The sequence below is a fragment of the Nerophis ophidion genome, linkage group LG02 (assembly GCF_033978795.1).
Source record: "Nerophis ophidion isolate RoL-2023_Sa linkage group LG02, RoL_Noph_v1.0, whole genome shotgun sequence".
Taxonomy (NCBI): domain Eukaryota; kingdom Metazoa; phylum Chordata; class Actinopteri; order Syngnathiformes; family Syngnathidae; genus Nerophis; species Nerophis ophidion.
Window position 1 is genome coordinate 61,396,773 of NC_084612.1, and position 20,630 is coordinate 61,417,402.

The 20,630-nt window shown below is 39.3% G+C and overlaps 1 protein-coding gene across 1 annotated transcript in view; it reads left to right on the forward strand.

Moving 5' to 3' along the window:
- Positions 1 to 20,630, forward strand: part of LOC133543422 (POC1 centriolar protein homolog A-like) — a 65,635-nt gene that overhangs the window by 13,424 nt on the left and 31,581 nt on the right. The window contains exons 2-9 of the mRNA XM_061887983.1: positions 1,453 to 1,537; positions 1,610 to 1,781; positions 1,880 to 2,059; positions 4,619 to 4,726; positions 4,813 to 4,928; positions 8,615 to 8,748; positions 15,341 to 15,409; positions 15,493 to 15,636. Of these exons, the coding sequence (XP_061743967.1) occupies positions 1,453 to 1,537; positions 1,610 to 1,781; positions 1,880 to 2,059; positions 4,619 to 4,726; positions 4,813 to 4,928; positions 8,615 to 8,748; positions 15,341 to 15,409; positions 15,493 to 15,636 (1,008 nt within the window). The remainder of the gene's footprint in view (positions 1 to 1,452; positions 1,538 to 1,609; positions 1,782 to 1,879; positions 2,060 to 4,618; positions 4,727 to 4,812; positions 4,929 to 8,614; positions 8,749 to 15,340; positions 15,410 to 15,492; positions 15,637 to 20,630) is intronic.

A 20,630-nucleotide genomic window follows, 5' to 3' on the forward strand; every position in this document is an offset into this window, starting at 1 on the left:
CGTGAATGCGTGGGTTCCCTCCGGGTACTCTGGCTTCCTCCCACTTCCAAAGACATGCACCTGGGGATAGGTTGATTGGCAACACTAAATTGGCCCTAGTGTGTGAATGTGAGTGTGAATGTTGTCTGTCTATCTGTGTTGGCCCTGCGATGAGGTGGCGACTTGTCCAGGGTGTACTGCGCATTCCGCCCAATTGTAGCTGAGATAAGCCCCAGCGCCCCCCGTCACCCCAAAAGGGAATAAGCGGTAGAAAATGGATGGATGAATGGATATATTCTAATGGATTTTTTGATATATTGCTTACCTACCTTGTTTAGTCAAGATTATGAAATGCACACAGTGTTGTATCAGAAAGTAAGCATGTCAGTCAGTGTCTTTAGAGCAGTGGTTCAGTGGCACTATTAATTTGAACAACCTCTTAAACTGGATCATATCAGTACAATGTTTAACTTCTTTACTTTAATCCATTCCATAATTTAATTCCACATACGGATATGCTAAAGGTTTTTGGATGCCAGACTGTACAGTATATGTCCCTCAAAGTCACATTGGATGCCATGTGTATAGACAGTTATGAGAAAATATACAATATGTTGTGAGCTTCAGGCTGCAATCAAATTGATGCTTAGACTGAAGTTGTTTCAAATGTAGGCAATGCAAGAAGGTCCATGGGGTGTCTTAATATTTTCACGTGATTGTATGTGTTTGTTTGTGAGGGGTAATTATAATCTCAAATCGCTGTACACAAAATAATGAAATATTTGTCAAAACACACAACCCTACTATGTAGCTTGTGTTAGTGAATGTTTAGCATATTGTGGCAACGACATCACTGCATATTGTTAGTTGCTTCTGAATGTATGGGCTGCGTGCAGAGAGTGGTAAACGACAACCACAAATGCCAGATTAATTTCTCGGGGGACAATCCATTTTATATTCAATATCATTAGTAATTCTGAAATAATTTACATTTTGGAAGGGGTTTTAAAAATTCATATAATTTTTTATATATATATATATATATTCTCTTAAACCACTAACTTTTTTTCCTAACCTGATCCATGCAGTTCTTGTCATTTTTTTTTTTTTTTACAAAGATTTTTGCTTTGAAGAAGGTTCAAACAGCCTGTTTAGTGTAAAACTTCTCAAATAGCTCAACAAACTCTACAAAACAATGCAATGTAATTTTAGTGTTTAGGTGAATCATCATGAAATTTAGTACACTTCTTTAGTGTACAATTTGATTATGATTGGTTGGAAAACAATACCGTACATGGCCCCCATCAAGCAAAACGTTTTTGCTGAGAAACGAGGAAATAATTGTTCATAAGTTATTTATTATCTATCTAATGAGTATAAATATATGTGTGTGTGTATATTTATATCATACTTACAAATATTGAACATAATTAAATATTTGACTTTATGTTAACTGTGTGTCTTTCCACACAGCCTGATCCGACACTCGAACGAAACTTTAAGGGCCACAAGGACACCGTGACTGGTGTGGACTTCAGCAACAACATGAAGCAGATTGGTAACGGCTCTCTTTGTTATTATTAAGTGTTTGGATATTAACTTTATTCACCTCTGCTCCTTTTTCCTTTAGCCACAAGCTCAACAGACTGCTGCGTGATGATCTGGAACATGAAACCTCAAAGGCGCGCATATCGTTTTAACGGCCATAAAGACGCTGTCACGTCGGTCCAATTTTCCCCCTCGGGTCACCTTGTAGCCTCTAGCTCCAGAGACAAGACTGTACGTCTTTGGGTGCCCAACATGTATGTTTAAAGACATGGATGTATTTATACGGTATCTTTCAGTACCAGCCAATAATAAACACAACAATAAACATATTTGTGTGTGTGTGTGTGTATAGGAAGGCTGAATCAACCGTATTCAAGGCTCACACTGCCACGGTGCGGAGCGTCAACTTTTCCAGCGACGGGCAGTCTTTGGTGACGGCGTCCGATGACAAGACGGTCAAAGTTTGGGCCTTGCATCGGCAAAAGTTCCTCTTCTCGCTCAACCAGCACATCAACTGGGTCCGCTGTGCCAGGTATGAGACACGCACTTACTGTACTGGTTGATCCTGCCAGTAGCATAAGCTTGTCTCAAAGATTAAGCCATGCAAGTGCAAACGAGTTTGACTGTGGAGCTTTGCAGCAGGTTCCCATGAATATCAGAATGCTTTCAGTATGGAATATATTTTTTGTGTTTGGTTTCTTAAGAACAGCAGAGTCATCAATCAATCACTCAATCAATGTTTATTTATATAGCCCTAAATCACAAATGTCTCAAAGGACTGTACAAACCACTACGACTACGACATCCTCGGAAGAACCCACATAAGGGCAAGGAAAACTCACACCTAGTGGGCAAGGAGAATTCACACCCAGTGGGACGCCAGTGACAATGATGACTATGAGAAACCTTGGAGAGGACCTCAAATGTGGACCCCCCCCCCCTCTAGGGGACCGAAAGCAATGGATGTCGAGCGGGTCGAACATCATACTGTGAAAGTTCAATCCATAGTGGCTCCAACACAGCCGCGAGAGTTCAGTTCAAAGCGGATCCAAGACAGCAGCGAGAGTCCCGTCCACAGGAAACCATCCCAGGCGGAGTCCGATCAGCATCGTAGAGATGTCCCCAACCGATACACAGGCGAGCGGTCTATCCTGGGTCCCGACTTTGGACAGCCAGTACTTCATCCATGGTCATCGGACCGGACCCCCTCCACAAGGGAGGGGGGTACAGAGGAGAAAAAGAAAAGAAGCGGCAGATCAACTGGTCTAAAAAGGAGGTCTATTTAAAGGCTACAGTATACAAACGAGTTTTAAGGTGAGACTTAAATACTTCTGAGTCATCCTGTCCTTTGCCGGATTTTTGAGTCAAATTCTTACAGCAAGTTCCTGAAATGGAGGGCGCCGACGCTCGGTTGACCGTTGTGTCCTTGGGCAAGATACCTCACCCGCCTGCTCTCAGTGCCACCCACACTGGTTTAATTGTAACTTGGATCATGGGTTTCACTCTATGAAGCACTTTGAGTCACTAAAGAAAAGCTATATAAATATAATTCACTTAAAAAAGACAAATCCTGTCATAGAGGCGGGGCGGCATAGCTCGGTTGGTAGAGTGGCCGTGCCAGAAACTGAAGGGTTGCAGGTTCGATTCCCGCTTCCGCCATCCTAGTCACTGCCGTTGTGTCCTTGGGCAAGACACTTTACCCACCTGCTCCCAGTGCCACCCACACTGGTTTAAATGTAACTTAGATATTGGGTTTCACTATGTAAAGCGCTTTGAGTCACTCGAGAAAAGCGCTATATAAATATAATTCATTTTACTTCACACTAGAGGGTCTCCGCTGTCATTTATAGGATCTTTGACTTGCATTTTTATTAAGTCCTTAAAACAGCAAAGGGATTTTTGTTTTTAATAAAATCTTTGACTATTACCAGTACTCCTAAAAAAGTAAAATACTGTCATATAGAGGATCTTAAACTAGTATTTTTTGCAGAATGCTGCCAGATAGAGGCTGTTTGACTGGCACACTGTCACTTATTAACTGTTGACTAGTGTTTTTGCCCTAGATTGTCAAAAATAGCAAACTACTTCCCCCTTAATGAGACCTCTGTCTAGTGTTTTTACAGTTGGTCCTTGATTAGTATTAGGCTTATGTTAAACCTTTGTTTTGGTGTACAGCAGGGGTCGGCAACCCAAAATGTTGAAAGAGCCATATTGGACCAACAATACAAAAACAAATCTGTTTGGAGCCGCAAAAAATTAAAAGCCATATTGCATATAGATAGTGTGTCATGAGATATAAATTGAATTAAGAGGACTTAAAGGAAACTAAATGAGCTCAAATATAGCTACAAATGAGGCATAATGATGCAATATGTACATACAACTAGCCTAAATAGCATGTTAGCACAGATTAGCTTGCAGTCATGCAGTGACCAAATATGTCTGATTAGCACTCCACATAAGTCAATCACATCAACAAAACTCACCTTTATGCATTCATGCACAACATTATAAGTTTGGTGAACAAAATGAGATGGAAAAAGAAGTGGCATAAAACACGTCTTAGAAAGTTATGCATGTAAACACTACGGTGAGTTCAAGGACTGCCAAAATTAGTAGGACAAAACGGCGCTCGCCAAATACTCGAATCAGTGAAGCATGTTTAATACAAACAGTGTCCTTTATAACAGTTAGGGAGGTTTGTGTCAAGATTGTCCTCCTACAGAAACTATGTTAATACAAAAATATATTTCTTATAGTTTTTTTCTCTCATCCTTTTCCATTTTTCATAAATTTTTGAAAAAGCTCCAGAGAGCCACTAGGGCGGCGCTAAAGAGCCGCATGCGGCTCCAGAGCCGCGGGTTGCCGACCCCTGGTGTAGAGGGACACATGCAGTGTTATTCATGGAACCTTTCATTAAAATGACCAAAAAGTATATGAAGCCTCTCAGCAAGGAGATAATGTATGAAAACATCAAGACGGCACATTTAACCAAGTATTTTATTCAAAGAAACACCATTATTAGAATTGTAAAAGCCTCTAAAATGAGCAGGGTAGGACCCCTTTAAATGACATTGACTCTCTGTTGCAGGTTTTCTCCAGACAATCGCTTGATCATCTCTTCGAGTGACGATAAAACTATTAAATTGTGGGACAAGAACAGCAGGGAATGCATTCACTCTTTTTATGAACATGCAGGGTGAGCACTTTTTCTTAAAATTTCTTCCAAGAACTTGTGTAGGTAAAGCATTACTTTAATATGTGTGTTTTTTTGCGTTTCTCCAGTTATGCGAACCACGTGGATTTTCATCCCAGTGGAACATGCGTGGCTGCAGCGAGCACTGACAACTCAGTCAAGTTGTGGGACATCAGATCCCTGAAGATGCTCCAACATTATCAAGGTAGGTACACCTCTATACAAAAACAATCAGAGCCTTTTTCAGGTCTGTTAGTTAAGAGTAGTTCATTTTTATGGTGTCCTTTTATTTTCATACCAAAATACTTATTCTCTTGCTTGTTTTAGTCAGCAATCCTAAAAAGGTCTTTGCTGTGATTTGAGCTAATAACGAACAATAGTTATCCACTGCTTACACTCACTTGCGTCACTAAATTATTTTCAAAAAGCGTGGCCCAAGGGTGTGTTCCAACTACATGTGGATCACACTCATCAGTCTTAGCAGCCTCCCTGGGAATTTTTTTTCCCAGTGTTAGAAATAATGGTACTACTCTTAATTTAACCTCAGCTACAGGAGGTGCAATGTGGTCTTCATCCTGGTCCTGGAACATTGGAAATTGTGCATGTGCTTTGTGCACTGGAAAAAATAATTTGACCGTGTCCCTTGCAGTATCCCTGGAAGGGTGTTCTGTTAGTAATGGATTGGACATTACTGTACTTGTACAATAGGAACAGAAGCCTGGTTCACATTGTCAGCAGTAAGTCGAATCTGTTAATTTTGAATGTTGGCCTCTGCCATGGCTACCCTCTGTCACCATTTATGTTCATAATTTTTATGAACAAAATTTCTAGGCGCAGCCAGAGCATTGAGGGTGTCGAGTTTGGGGGCCTTAGGATCACATCCCTGCTATTTGCAGATGATGTGGTCCTGATGACTTCGTCAAACTGTGATCTCCAGTGTTTACTTTGGTGGCACAGCTGAGTGTGAAGCTTCTGGGATGGGACTGAGAACTTTTAAATCTTAGACCATTGTTCGTAGCTGGAAAATGATTAGTTTGACATCTTGGGGTTGGCAGCAAGGTCTTTCTCCCAGGTGAATGAGTCAGTCTTATTCACAGGTCAGGGAAGGCAGGAGCGTCAGACAGATGAATAGGCATAGCATCTGCAGCAATGTGTTCCTTGTATTGTACCTTCATGGTGAAGAGAGAGCTGAGCCACAAGGCAAAGCTCTCGATCTACTGGTAAATTTACCTTTCTACCCTCACATATGGTCACCACTTTCAGGTAGTGACCGAAAGAGCAAAATCCAAGTATACGGTAAAAGCGGCCAGAATAACTTATCTCTGTAGGGTGAAGATGCTCATCTATATTGTCAACATATTCATGTAACTTTATCTTTTTCTTTGTGGTGTATAACTACTGCATCCATCATACTGAGAGATGTTATAGTATTGTAGACATTACTAGACACCACTCTTCTCTTTTGTCTGGACATGTATTATATCATTCCAACCAGCAGAGAGCGCCCTTGGTTCACTCAACTTCTGCAGTGCTCCCAGAATCCACTTACTGCATGCCTTAACACAGGGGTGTCAAACTCAAATACAGAGTGGGCCAACATTTAAAACTGAACAAATCAGCGGGCCAAGGTTGAACGAATTAACCTTTTAATAGGGACCCCAAAAAGTTTTGCATTGAATATTGAACAAGCAAGCCCTATATAACTTTATAGTGACATGCAAACTCGAGTTTCAAATAATAATAATAATAAAAAAAAAAAATCAATGGCGTATCAAATAAAATTTAGATAAAAATTGAATGCCTCTTTTCTATTTGTAGCCTTCCCAGGTAAATATCAAAATAAACTTTTTTCACAGGTTAAAAATAAATTTGAAAATAAAATAACAATAATGAATGAATCAAGCATTCAAGTCTTGAAGTAGCAAGAGAAGGTGCAAAAATAAAACGTTAATTATTGATCAGTTTGCTTAGCTGATTTGCTTTAACACTAAATATGGAAAAAGCAACACTTATATATGCCAAATCTTAATAGTGGTGGTAGCGGAGGGTGTATATTGTAGCGTCCCGGAAGAGTTAATGCTGCAAGGGGTTCTGGGTATTTTGTTTATGTTGTGTTACGGTGCGGATGTTCTCCCGAAATGTGTTTGTCATTCTTGTGTGGTGTGGGTCCACAGTGTGGCGCATATTTGTAACAGTGTTAAAGTTGTTTATACGGCCACCCTTAGTGTGACCTGTATGGCTGTTGACCAAGTATGATTTCATTCACTCATGTGTGTGTTTAAAAGCCGCATATATTATGTGATTAGGCCGGCACGCTGTTTGTATGGAGTAAAAGCGGAAGTGACGACAGGTTGTAGAGAACGCTTTAAGGCAGGGCCTTTAAGGCACGCCCCCAATATTGTTGCCCGGGTGGAAATCGGTTGAAATTCGGGAGAATGGTTTCCTCGGGAGATACTCGAGAGGGGCACTGAACTTTGGGAGTCTCCCGGGAAAATCGGGAGGGTTGGCAATTGATTGATTGATTGATACTTTTATTAGTAGATTGCACAGTACAGTACATATTCCGTACAATTGACCACTAAATGGTAACACCCGAATAAGTTTTTCAACTTGTTTAAGTCGGGGTCCACGTTAATCAATTCATGGCAAGTATGAGTATTAGCGGTGAATGCGGCTGTATAATACCGGCGGGGCAGTACTAATGTTAATTTGATATTGCCTCAGGGACCAAATTAATTTACACGGCGGGCCAGATGTAATGTTAATTTGATATTGCCTCAAGGGCCAAATTAATTTTCACGGCGGGCCAAATTTGGCCCGCGGGCCAGAGTTCGACACCCATGCCGTAACACATTGATTTTACAAATGTGCCGTGAGAAATTATGCAACTTCACCTAATTGGTCCGAAAAATATTTTTTGCAAATCAATATTCATAATAATATGCCTTTGTCTAGTGCCTGTGCTGTGTAGAGCTTGGCAGGGTAATCGTGTAATACTCCATATCAGTAGTTGGCAGCATGTAGTTCATTGCTTTGTAGGAGTCGGAACGCGTCAAGGATGGTTTGTTGTAATCCCAATATGCAGAGCACAGCGGGAGACAGCGTGCAGGTATATGCAACGCTTAAACCAAAAATTAACAAAAGGCAAGTCCTGTTAGGAAAAGGCACTGAAGCAAAGGGATGGCTATGTAAAACAAAAGTAAAACTGAACTGGCTACAAAGTCAACAAAAACAGAATGCTGGACGACAGCAAAAACTTACAGCGTGTGGAGCAAAGACGGCGTCCACAAAGTACATGACATGACAATCAACAATGTCCCCACAAAGAAGGATAGCATACGCACAACTTAAATAGTCTTGATTGTGGAAACAAAGCAGGTGCGGGCAATAGCACTCAAAGGAAGGGTGAAGCTGCTACAGGAGAACGCCAACAAAACAGGAAGGGTCATCAAAATAACTGCGCAAGACAGGAACTAAAGCAATACACACAGGAAACAACAACAAACTCAAAATAAGGCACAATAACCTGGTGAAGTTTCATTTTTTTAACCTTTTCTGCTGGTGGTGTGCCTTTGTATATTTTTTATGAAAAAAATGTGCCTTGGCTCGAAAAAGGTTAGAAAAACACTGCCTTAACGTATGAATTGTGCACAATGAGTTTGTAAAAAGCTACGATGGAGTAAATAAAATCAAAGTCTTGTGCTGCATTGAAGGATCTACAGCTGAGTGGAATTTAATGCTGATATGCATGCCAAAGTAAAACTTATTGTGGAGTCTTTATACTGCTCTTATTGTAAATGTTGTTTTAAGTTTTACAATATGTGCTACATTTATGTTTCTTATACAGTTCATCATCATGATTTATTCTGTGTGTTTATGTGTGTTTTCCAGTCCATAGCGGTGTGATGAACAGCTTGTCTTTTCATCCGTCTGGTAATTTCCTCCTCACTGCGTCCAATGATTCGACAACCAAGATACTGGACCTTGTTGAGGGAAAGCTGTTGTTCACACTTCATGGACACCAGGTAAAACACACAAATATACTGTGTAGGTAAGTCTGAAATTATTCAGAGTCTGGCCAAATGTTGGTGATAAGAAAATAATGTTTTTGCTGCAAATGGCACGAAGTAGCAAAAGACTGTTTTGGATGGATCTATTGTTAAATACTTTCAGAACAATGCAAAACAACAACAAAACAACTGAATATCGCAGATCCTCGCATTTATGCTATTCGACACTCATGTTCATGCAAATTCAGAGCTTTTTAGTTAAAATACTTATTTATTTGTGGAAAAACTCCCTAATTGTGCTTATCCTCAAAAACAATATGCAGTTAGTTTTTTTTTTTTACCACAAAAACACATCACATATACCCTAACTGGTTAAATGTATAAATATATGATAATAAAGCATAACATACAGCGTGCAGTACATCATACATGTTCTAGGTAACGTTCTACATTCAACTTTCTTACAGTCAGGCCTCAAAACATACAGTGAGGTCAACACTGAAATTATATTACGCAAGCAGTGAAGCAGCATTGAAACATCTCACCTTCTCTGGTGAGCAAGCAGCAACACACCTGAGCTATCTAGGAAGATGGAAGTTAAAGTTAAAGTACCAATGATTGTCACACACACACTAGGTGTGGTGAAATTTGTCCTCTGCATTTGACCCATCCGCTTGATCACCCCCTGGGAATTGAAGGGAGCAGTGGGCAGCAGCGGTGCCGCGCCCGGGAATCATTTATGGTGATTTAAGATGAAAGTGGCAGTTCTAGCGCCAGCCTGATGACTAGGCTAAAGGCTAGACTTTCACCCCGACTCCCTCTGTTCTATTGATTATCTTTTATGATCATTTAGATATACATGTTGTCATTTAAAATATGTTTATAAGTCTGTGAGTCGTACATAGGGCATAAACCTTGTTTGTGCTTCTATACATTTAGCTTTTTAGCTTCCTTTGTCACTAGCTATCAATGACAATTGAGGAAAGACAGGAAGGGTTCTGGAGTCGAATCCAATCTAATAATTGTAACGAGGCATGCACAATTAGTTTTTTTTTCAAGCCGACACCAATACCAACAACTAATTTGCCTCTCTAGACAGAACATTGATAACTGATTTGTATCTATTGTAATGTAATTACTATTTAGAAACTCAATATTTTTTTTCGCTCCTTGTGCGATGTTTGCAGAACATTTGCTGCAAATAGGATCCGAAAAGTCTTCATATGAAACCGTGAATAATGGTACACAATCAACGCCATGTTTATTTGCACTGTGAGCTCAGGTTGTGATTTTTTTTGGGGAGGAATTTAGGCTATAAAAAGACAGCACACATAATTATTGGTGAGGCATTACGATTGTGTATTAGATAGGATCGTCCCAATACCAATATTTTGATACTTATTGATAAAAAGGGGCCCACTATAATGTCACCATTGTCTTCATTTTAACAGAAAATATTGATACATTAAACATAAGTTTCTTATTGCACCTAAATACAATTTTATAAGACTAGAATTATGAATAATTCATTAAAGACACTGGGCTTTTCTTAATACATTCAAAGAGCAATTTACAGTTTATTACATTATATATCGATTGCCATAATCTAGGATTAGGATAGAATAGAATGATTTATTGACATTGTATTTAATGCATCATGTTTTATGGTTTCCACTCTTGGCATGTGCTTTTAGACAAATACAAAAATTAAATATTAAAATCTATACTATGTCTTAAACTACAAAGACATGACATGTAGCACGTAAATCACGCATTGTTAAAGATAAAGCAAATCAATTTGTGGGAATTTGTTACAACATTCAGTGGGTGTTTTTCACGCCGCTAATATTTGGCAACAAACCAACCAACTGTCTGCACATCTATGTATCTATATGTGAACAGAGGAGCTGGTTAACTACATTACCTGTCACTCTTTAAACTCCTTGATTTATGCCATTCTTCCTCTCCACCCTGTGTCTGCTTGTTTACGCTCTGTGTTTCTCAATATGGGCCTCGGCTCAGCATGGTCACCGCCGCATGGCAGCATGCGTTTCAAAAAAGTTACGCTTTTTTCTCTAAGAGAGTATAGTACTTTTTTTTAATTAATTAGGTACTATGGTACTTTGTTAATACTTGTACACCATACAACCATAGTATGAGATGTGAGAGGAATCACTTCTATTCATGTTTGTTAGCCAAACTGTTGCGCTGATCCTCGTGGTGTACTTGGAGAAGAACAATGCTTGTTTATTAGACTTTATTTTCATAGAATAAAATGCTTTATGTTTTAATTTGACATTAAAAATGAACAATTAGTTTTTCCAATAATTTTAGTTTTTTTCTTTCAGAAAATTGTTTTTTTAAAGATCGAACAAAATGACAGCATTTTGTGGATGTTTTGTGTTGTAGTTAATTTATGACAAATTTATGCTAAAACTATTTGCGAATTTGTCTGTTTTTTATATTAAACCTATTCTTATGCACTTTCAGGTAGAAAAAGTCAACACTCTTCTTTTTTTTATGCAGGTCATTATGTATTCCATTAATAATTGGGGGTTGAATCCCCAAAAATGATTCCCGGGCACAGCCACCGCTGCTGCCCACTGCTCCCCTCACCTCCCAGGGGGTGATCAAGGGTGATGGGTCAAATGCAGTGAATAATTTTGCTACACCTAGTGTGTGTGTGTGACAATCATTGGTAGTTTAACTTAAGTTTGATAAAGTTGAACATGTTTCTGGCACCCCACTCCCTAAAGTGACTTAATCCCTGTACCTAAAATTACCACAGGAGACAACAAAAAATGCTTGAAGAAATCTTACATTATATTCTTATCAATTACGCAGCGTGAAAGGGGTGTATGTTTACGGGGGTCTGAGGGCATCTTGGTAAGGGGTGCCATATATTATCTTTATTTTTGTCCTTAGCCAATCACACCTATGCAGCATGCATGTTAGAGCAAAGTAGTGCTTGATTTGCTCACACTAAGCCAATAATACTTATGGATAATCGCGCCTCATTAAATAAAAAAAAAAAGTATCAGTTATCAGACCTACAGTACAGGCCAAAAGTTTGGACACACCTTCTCATTCAATGCGTTTTCAATATTTTCATGACTATTTACATTGTAGATTGTCACTGAAGGCATCAAAAGTATAAATGAACACATGTGGAGTTATGTACTTAACAAAAAAAAGGTGAAATAACTCAAAACATGTTTTGTATTCTAGTTTCTTAAAAATAGCCACCCTTTGCTCTGACTAGTGCTTTGCACACTATTAGAATTCACTTGAAACGGTTTTCACTTCACATGTGTGCCTTATCAGGGTTGATTAGTGAAATTTTTTGCTTTATCAATGGGGTTGGGACCATCAGTTATGTTGTGAATGAGAAACTGTCCAAACTTTTGGTCTGTACTGTATTTTAATGTGATTTAAATAATTGGTGTGGTGTCATAATTCTTGATATCGGCTTAAAAATTATGGATTCAAATGTTAATCGTTCACCCTCAATTAAAGCAATCACTTTTATTATTTTTTAAAAGTGTTTTATGAGTGGGTTTTGAAGTCAGTGTACGGTGTACAGTGACATCTTGATGTACCGGCATAATCTAGGTCCAAAATCTCAAAAGTAGACTTTTTTTTTTTTAATAGGCGTCTCAATTACTCGAGTTTTTCCACTATTTGTGTGTGGTCTCTGTACGTAACCGCCTCAAATAGCTAATTCCATTGTTTGAAGGTACCTATTCACCAGATAACTCAAGTTGAATTTCAACATTTGGCTGGTGTATTAATATTTTTTGGTCTGGATGTAAAAAGTGACTCAATAATGCAACACTAGTTGTCCAACAGGTTTGTGTTTGAAAGTAGCCATGGTCCTACTTTTACTCATTGTGTCAGCTTTTTGATGACCTTCTACAACTTTGTTTTGCTGAAGACAATACAGAATGTGTGTTCATTTACTTGTTTTTGTGTGTATGTGTATACAGTTTATTTTAGTACTTGCCAGGCAAGCAGCCCACTCATAATGACTCATCTCAGAAACAGAATGTGTTCTTCCTCAGTTCATACAGATCCTCTCTACCTCCTCTTCTTCTTCCTTCTTTGTTTCTGCTCCTTCCGTTTGTCCGACTGGTGTCTGTTCCCTTCAATGTCTGATGTTCTCACATTCGATTTGGCCGGACTGGACTGGTATGAGGTCTAACAACCAGTGAAATCCCATCTTGCACATTTTAGTGTTACATGTGCTAACTCACTTGTCATGAGTCCTTGCTTTGTTTGTTCTCTCTCCTGACACCTATGAATTTGTCATCTCATGCACACTCGCCATTTGTGTCATTGTTCTTTTTGGCTCAGCAACGACTGCAGTCTGTTAGAGCTTAGAGCCTTCAGACTCTAGTGAAACCTCTAAATTCAATGGCCCCTCAAGACGTAATAATTGTGGGCCATTCCTCCGAATCGGTGCCATTTGCTTGTTTTAAAGTAGCTTTATTATGATTTTATTTCTACATTTAAAGAACAATTGACTTAATTGTGAAGTACATGTTATGTAGACCACCATTTGGTCAAAACTTTATATAGATTGTTTTTCTGACCATTCTCAAGCTGCTTTCTGACAGTATTTTCAGGATGCGCCATTTTGTGGTCTGTTTTATTTACGTGCCTCCACTTCGACAGCGTCTTCTCCCCGTCATTGTTGTAGTTTTTAGTGCTTCCATATGTAGTTTGCTGACAAATTAAGTTTGAACTATACCTTACTTTGTATTAGAAATGGCAACCGTGGAGGATGCATGTGCGAGCTTGTCAGCCCCAAAACAAGATTTTAGCAAAAAAAAAAACAAGGAGCTTATAGATTACATTGGCGGACTCGCACTATGCACTTTGAGTAAATTTACCTTGTATGGATAATCTGCTGATGTCACCAATGGGAAAACCGGCACCGATAGGTAAAAATGACAAACTGCTTATTTCCCGGAAGTATGAGGGAAGCCAAGATTGTTTTATAAATGATTTGATTTAAAATTTTTAGGACCTATGCAGCTTTCAAATCAGGGGTGTCCACAGTGGGGCCTAGGGACCATTTGCGACTTGCAGCAATTTTTTTTTTTTAAATTGCCCGCGACACATTTAAAAAATAATTTATTACACAAAAAAGTAGAGTAAAAGAGCAAACAGGTGTAATGTAACAAAGTTGCCATGTAGGAAGTTTTTTATTTTAGAACTGTCTTTCTTAAAACACTTGCCAAATTTATTAGAGGCATAAAACACAGAATTAAAACTTTGTCAACAGATAGATCTGAAATTGTTATGTAAATATTTAAGCGTTGAAAGAAAAAAAAAATAATTTTAACACATTAATGAATGAGACCCATTTAGGTCCCTAAGACCTTTTAACGTTTACCAAAACTGAAGGAAGCCCTAATGGCTACAATATATGTTTTATTTGTTTTGAAAATAAAAACTATCAAAATGCCCACGCATGCTTTAATTTTTCAGTGTGCGTACCTCAGTGGAAAAAATGTTGGACACGCCTGTACCAAATACACACCAGCAGGTATATATAGATAAGAAAAGTTGGTTTTGTATAATTGGACCCTTTTAATTTTCCCAAAATTAATGTACTTTTTAGTCTTTTTTTCTAGGTTTGTATCTAATAATACCAATTGAATTGCTTAGATATGTATGGGTCCATCCCAGGCAACTTTATTTAATTTACAAGATACGTGGAGTGAAAGTAACAGGAATTACTTTTTAGCATAAAATCAGCAAATAAATACAACCATACAGCATGTGACACTGTGCACATTACCGTGATTCAACTACAAATTGCATTTTAAAAAGTAAAGAAATACCGAAAAAATGAGCAGGAATGTGCAGAAATTTTGGTGGATTCTGACTATTAATATTATTTAAAATGCAGCTACTGTCCTCCTTGCAGAGTAATGAATTAGATACTGATGACAGCGCTGTGTTTAACACTTTTTTTCAACCAAAAATGTTGTCTCTAGTTACGGGGTACTGCATACTTTACTTACTACATACTTGCAAATTATCCACACATTGGCTGTCTTGTACATGCATTTTTTTCCAGGCTGCCCAATCCCTAAAATATGCCAAAGTTTGAGAAAGGTCATCGGGGTTGAGTATGTTGACAGAAGACCTTTAGTGTGGGCCTTTATTTTCATTTCTAATAGGTGGATGATTGGAGTAAAAAGCTGAAAATGCACAAATCATAACACAACCAACCTAAAGCTACAGTAATGTACAGCATGTGTGTGTGTATGTCTAGCCATGGCAAGTGCCAGCCTGGCAGCAGGCATTAGTCAGAGCAGAAACAGAACATACTGTCTGTCAGGTTGTTGCGTTGCCACGGTGACAGTGTCTGTTTCTCTCAGGTGCTTCTGGGAAACCATTCCTCACACAAACCGGCCTGTTCATTCCACTCACGTCTACAGAGATCATTGTTGGCACTGACCAACGTTTGACTCTGCCCCTTTCTCTGCATCTCTGCTTTCTTTCTTAGGCCCCCATGCTGGGGAAGTAGTTTGCAGTAAAAATGTCTTGAGGTGTCTTGACGATGCGATGTGATTGCCTTTCTATTTCTCCGCAGGGTCCTGTAAATAGTGTGGCCTTTTCCAGAACCGGAGAATACTTTGCTTCAGGGGGTTCTGATGAACAGGTCTGATTTAGCCAATTTACATTTTTGATTGTAACCATTGATATATGTAAGTTACTGTGACAAACTGGTGCATTGAACTCTAGGTGATGGTGTGGAAGAGCAACTTTGATGAGTGCAGTGACACGGTCAGGGGGCAGCGGTCCACCTCTGGCCATCACCAGGTGCCACTCGCCAGCTCAGCAGATGCTGTGCATTTTAAATGGCAGACATATGCTTACCAAGGCCAGGTTGGTTCAAACAATCACACACACACACACACACGCGCACACACACCTGCTCCACGTAAATACACAATTGGCGACAGAAATTGCAGAAAAGGGAGTTTGTTGGTTTCAGTACATCTACTCAAAGACTGTAAATATGACTTGCATATACTTTCTAGTGTACAGTTTATTGGAATATAGATTTAATGTCCACTGAAAATGACTCACCGCATAACCACTCCTTTATTGTCTAAATAGCTGGCAACACAAATGAGTAGCAAGATTGTGTCTTGCTTATTATCAAGCATGGTACTGGATAGAGGTGGGAATCTTCTGCACCTCACGATTCAAATAGTTGTTTTGCTTTATTTTTTGTGGACTTTCTGTATATGCACTGCAACCACATCATTTCCCCATTGTGGGATATATATTCTTATTCAAGGGCTACGATTCGATTGTAATTCCAATAATTTACACCTCTTTAATTATTATATTGTATAGTATTATGAATATATCACAAATGAAATACGTATTATACATGTATTATATTCAATTAGTGATTATATTAGTTATATGTCTACAAGGCTACATATATACTATGTGTATATACTAGGGGTGTAACGGTACGTGTATTTGTATTGAACTGTTTCGGTACGGGGGTTTCGGTTTGGTACGAGGGTTTATCGAATGAGTTTGTAAACTAAAGTCTTAACAAGCTGCTCTGCTTTCTGCCTCTGAGCAGTGAGCACCCAGCATTGTCCCGCCCACACAACCATCTTATTGGTTACATAAAAAGCCAATCAGCAGTGCGTATTCAGAGCGATGTAACAGCCAATCAGCAGTGCGTTTTAAGAACGCATGTTGTCAATGCTTCAGCGTCGAGCAGATATGTGCGTGCGTGCGTTAGGGGCAGCAAAGCCCTGTCTGTCTGTTATTTCACATGAACTAACATGAACTCCATGGTGTCCAGGGATGAATAGTCTCTCCTATTGCTATTGTACTATTTTCTCAGCTATAGTTACATTAATCATTAGTAAGTAATGTAGCAGCCTAGTTTTGAATGGCAGGGTCCCTAGCAGCCTATTTTTGAATGGCAGGGTCCCTAGCAGCCTAGTTTTGAATGGCAGGGTCCCTGCTATCACATGTTGACAAAAATATAAAATTTACATAATAAAAGTCAACTACAGGCTTCCCAAATGCTGTAATAAATTAAGTATGATGAGTTGACTTGAACCTGTTTAATGTTGCACTTTTTCTATGTAGAAGAAAGGTTTTGTCATTTTATTTAATCAAAGCAACAATTTGAGGCAGTTTAATGTGAATTAACGTGGGCAGAGTGATTATAGTATTCCCAATGTTAAAAGCCATCGTTTACAAATTTGGTAAATAAGTAACCAAAAACTGTATATTTTGTTGTTTTCTTACTGTACCGAAAATGAACCGAACCGTGACCTCTAAACCGAGGTACGTACCGAACCGAAATTCTTGTGTATCGTTACACCCCTAGTATATACTGTATACATGTGTGTACTAGATGCGTAAGAGCTGTAGTAGCCTGCTAAGTGAAAAAACAAATGTGTGCACTTGGCGAGCAGGCACCCTTAATTCAATTTATTTGCCTTCTAAAATCACAAAATGTTCAGACACGTTGGACTGAGTTGCTTTAAACGAGCGGCTCAAAGACGTGTGTCGTCTATCTACTCACCGGGGGCTGGACGGTATTGTTATTTTTGTCTTTCCTGATTTATTAATGTACTGGCCAATTTCCTGTTCTTGGCTGGTTACTTTCTACTGTAACGTGGTTTCTATTAGCCTTCTGTTGAAGTGTACAAAGTATTTATTCTTTTCTTGTTTCACGCCAGTAAAGCGCTCTGCATATCGTAGCTTTTCCTCTCCAGGCTAACCCGGCTAACACTTAATGTTGTCCAATGGTTCTCCCATGGTTAGTTAAAACCAAGCGGTTACAGTACATTCACAATAATACCGCATTTTAGCGCTGTCCTTATTACATTATTCAACATACATAAAAAATCGATCAAATAATCGGCCATGTTCTAAATGCAATGCATCAGATAATCGATCATTTTTTGAGCCTCTAGAGGTGGCGCTGTTGGGCAGTATGAATAATTTCATAATTTTTGGGGGGGGGAATAAATCATTCCAACAAGTATTGTTGAGCATTTGAAAAGTATTCCAACAACCTTTGCAGTTCTGGTGAATTCCATGTCCAAGAGGATTAATGTAGTCCCAGATATCAATGCTCAGACTAAATATTCCCACTTCACGCAGGTGTGCTTATTTGTATTCCCATATGTAGACACTAATGGCTGTGTATTAACTCATTTTTAGTGGACAATAAATTTCTACTGCTATAAAAGCTCGACACCGACTACTCTAAAATCTGTCTAATTTTAATCTTGATAGTATTTTCCTGAGGGGAACTCTCCTGAAGGAATCAATAAAGTACTATCTATCTATTGTCCCTTGAGTAGATGTGACTTAAACGGCTGCTGAAATGTGCTGAATTGTACGGTTACAGTACATAGCATAATCTCACAAGGTTCACACACAGGTTTATGCAAACAAATGCTGTACACTTGTATAAAAATAAACATATTGATGGCACAGATGCCCTCATGTTTAGTGTTTTCATGCCGCCTTCTCCCTCAGAGCACATTGAAGCCTTTGAAGTCTGTGTATTTCTCATTCATGCCTCTCATGCAGGGCGACAAATATTCATCTTGCCCTGCACCTTTACTTTGATGTGGAATCATTTTTTGACCTCATGAATTAATTTGAATAATAAAGTGTGCGAATATTCATACTATATAAAGAATCATGTATAAGTATCAGAAAATGATGTAAGGTTATTTGCATACATTCCACTAACATTGCTGCATACATGTAATTTAATTCTGAGACAGAGTAACAACAAAAAAATAATCACCTTGCAGAATAGTATGCAATGTTTTAATTGGACATCATTGATGTTGTATGCTAACGCCAAACATCAATAAATGCCACAGTCAGTCAATACTGAAAACAACCAGACAGACATCAAGACGTTTAAGCTTTATATTCTATGTCAGTAATGTAATAGTAGATCATTATCTACAGAAAAATAGACACTGTGTAGTCACACAAATCTATTTTTCCTGTGGCATTTGGTGAGCCATTTTTTGTTGTATTTTGTATGTGATTACTGACAGTAACCGTAACCAGAAACGATAATATTAACTTAAAAACAACCAGGGCAATTATAACATACTCGTATGGGCTGTCCATTTGACAAGGCTTGAACATTTCCTTCCCTCTAAAAGTCTGTGAGCCTGGTCAAGAGTTGAAAATTAGGTAATGTTTCACTCCATTTCTATTAGTTCAAATTACAAACTGACAAACCGGTTAAGGCAGGGGTCTCAAACTCAATTTACCTGGGGGCCACTGGATGCAGAAACTGGGTGAGGCTGGGCCGCGTGAAAATATTTCTTAAAAATTCTAACATGCACTTTTAAATGAATTCACCTTCTATGAATGGCTTTCCCGCCCTAGCAACATACTTGCCAACCCTCAAGATTTTTCCGGGAGACTCCTGAATTTCAGTGCACCTCCCGACAATCTACCAATGCAACCGTTCTCCCGAATTTTTCCCAATTTTTACCCAGCCGACATTATTAAGGGCTGTCGTGACTGCACTGCCTTTAACGTCCTCTACAACAATGGTTCTCAACCTTTTTTCAGTGATGTACCTCCTGTGAAGATTTTTTTAATTCGAGTATCCCCTAATCAGAGCAAAGCATTTTTGGTTGAAAAACAGATAAAGAAGTAAAATAAAGCACTATGTCATCCGTTTCTGATTTATAAAATTGTATAACAGTGCAAAATATTGCTCATTTGTAGTGGTCTTTCTTGAACTATTTTTAAAAATAGATATAAAAATAACTAAAAAACTTAAACAAGTTATTCAATTATAACTCAAGATTTCTACAAATAGAGGTAATAATCAACTTAAAGTGTCCTCTTTGGGGATTGCAATAGAGATCCATCTGTTTTCATGAACTTAATTCTAAACATTTCTTCACAAAAAATATAAATCTTTAACATCAATATTTATGGAACATGTCCATAAAAAGTGTAGCTGTCAACACTGAATGTTGGATTGTTGTATTATTTTTTCACAGTTTATTAACTTACATTCATATTTCATCCATCCATCTTCTTCCGCTTATCCGAGGTCGGGTCACGGGGGCAACAGCCTAAGCAGGGAAACCCAGACTTCCCTCTCCCCAGCCACTTCGTCTAGCTCTTCCCGGGGGATCCCGAGGCGTTCCCAGGCCAGCCACGAGACAGTCTTCCCAACGTGTCCTGGGTCTTCCCCGTGGCCTCCTACCGGTTGGACGTGGCCTAAACACCTCCCTAGGGAGGCGTTCGGGTGGCATCCTGACCAGATGCCCGAACCACCTCATCTGGCTCCTCTCGATGTGAAGGAGCAGCGGCTTTACTTTGAGTTCCTCCCGGATGGCAGAGCTTCTCACCCTATCTCTAAGGGAGAGCCCTGCCACACGGCGGAGGAAACTCATTTCGGCCGCTTGTACCCGTGATCTTATCCTTTGGGTCATGACCCAAAGCTCATGACCATAGGTGAAGATGGGAACGTAGATCGACCGGTAAATTGAGAGCTTTGCCTTCCGGCTCAGCTCCTTCTTCATCACAACGGATCGGTACAACGTCCGCATTACTGAAGACGCCGCACCGGTCCACCTGTCGATCTCACGATCCACACTTCCCTCACTCGTGAACAAGACTCCCAGGTACTTGAACTCCTCCACTTGGGGCGGGGTCTCCTCCCCAACCCGGAGATGGCATTCCACCCTTTTCCGGGCGAGAACCATGGACTCGGACTTGGAGGTGCTGATTCTCATTCCGGCTGCTTCACACTCGGCTGTGAACTGATCTAGCGAGAGCTGAAGATCCCGGTCAGATGAAGCCATCAGGACCACATCATCTGCAAAAAGCAGAGA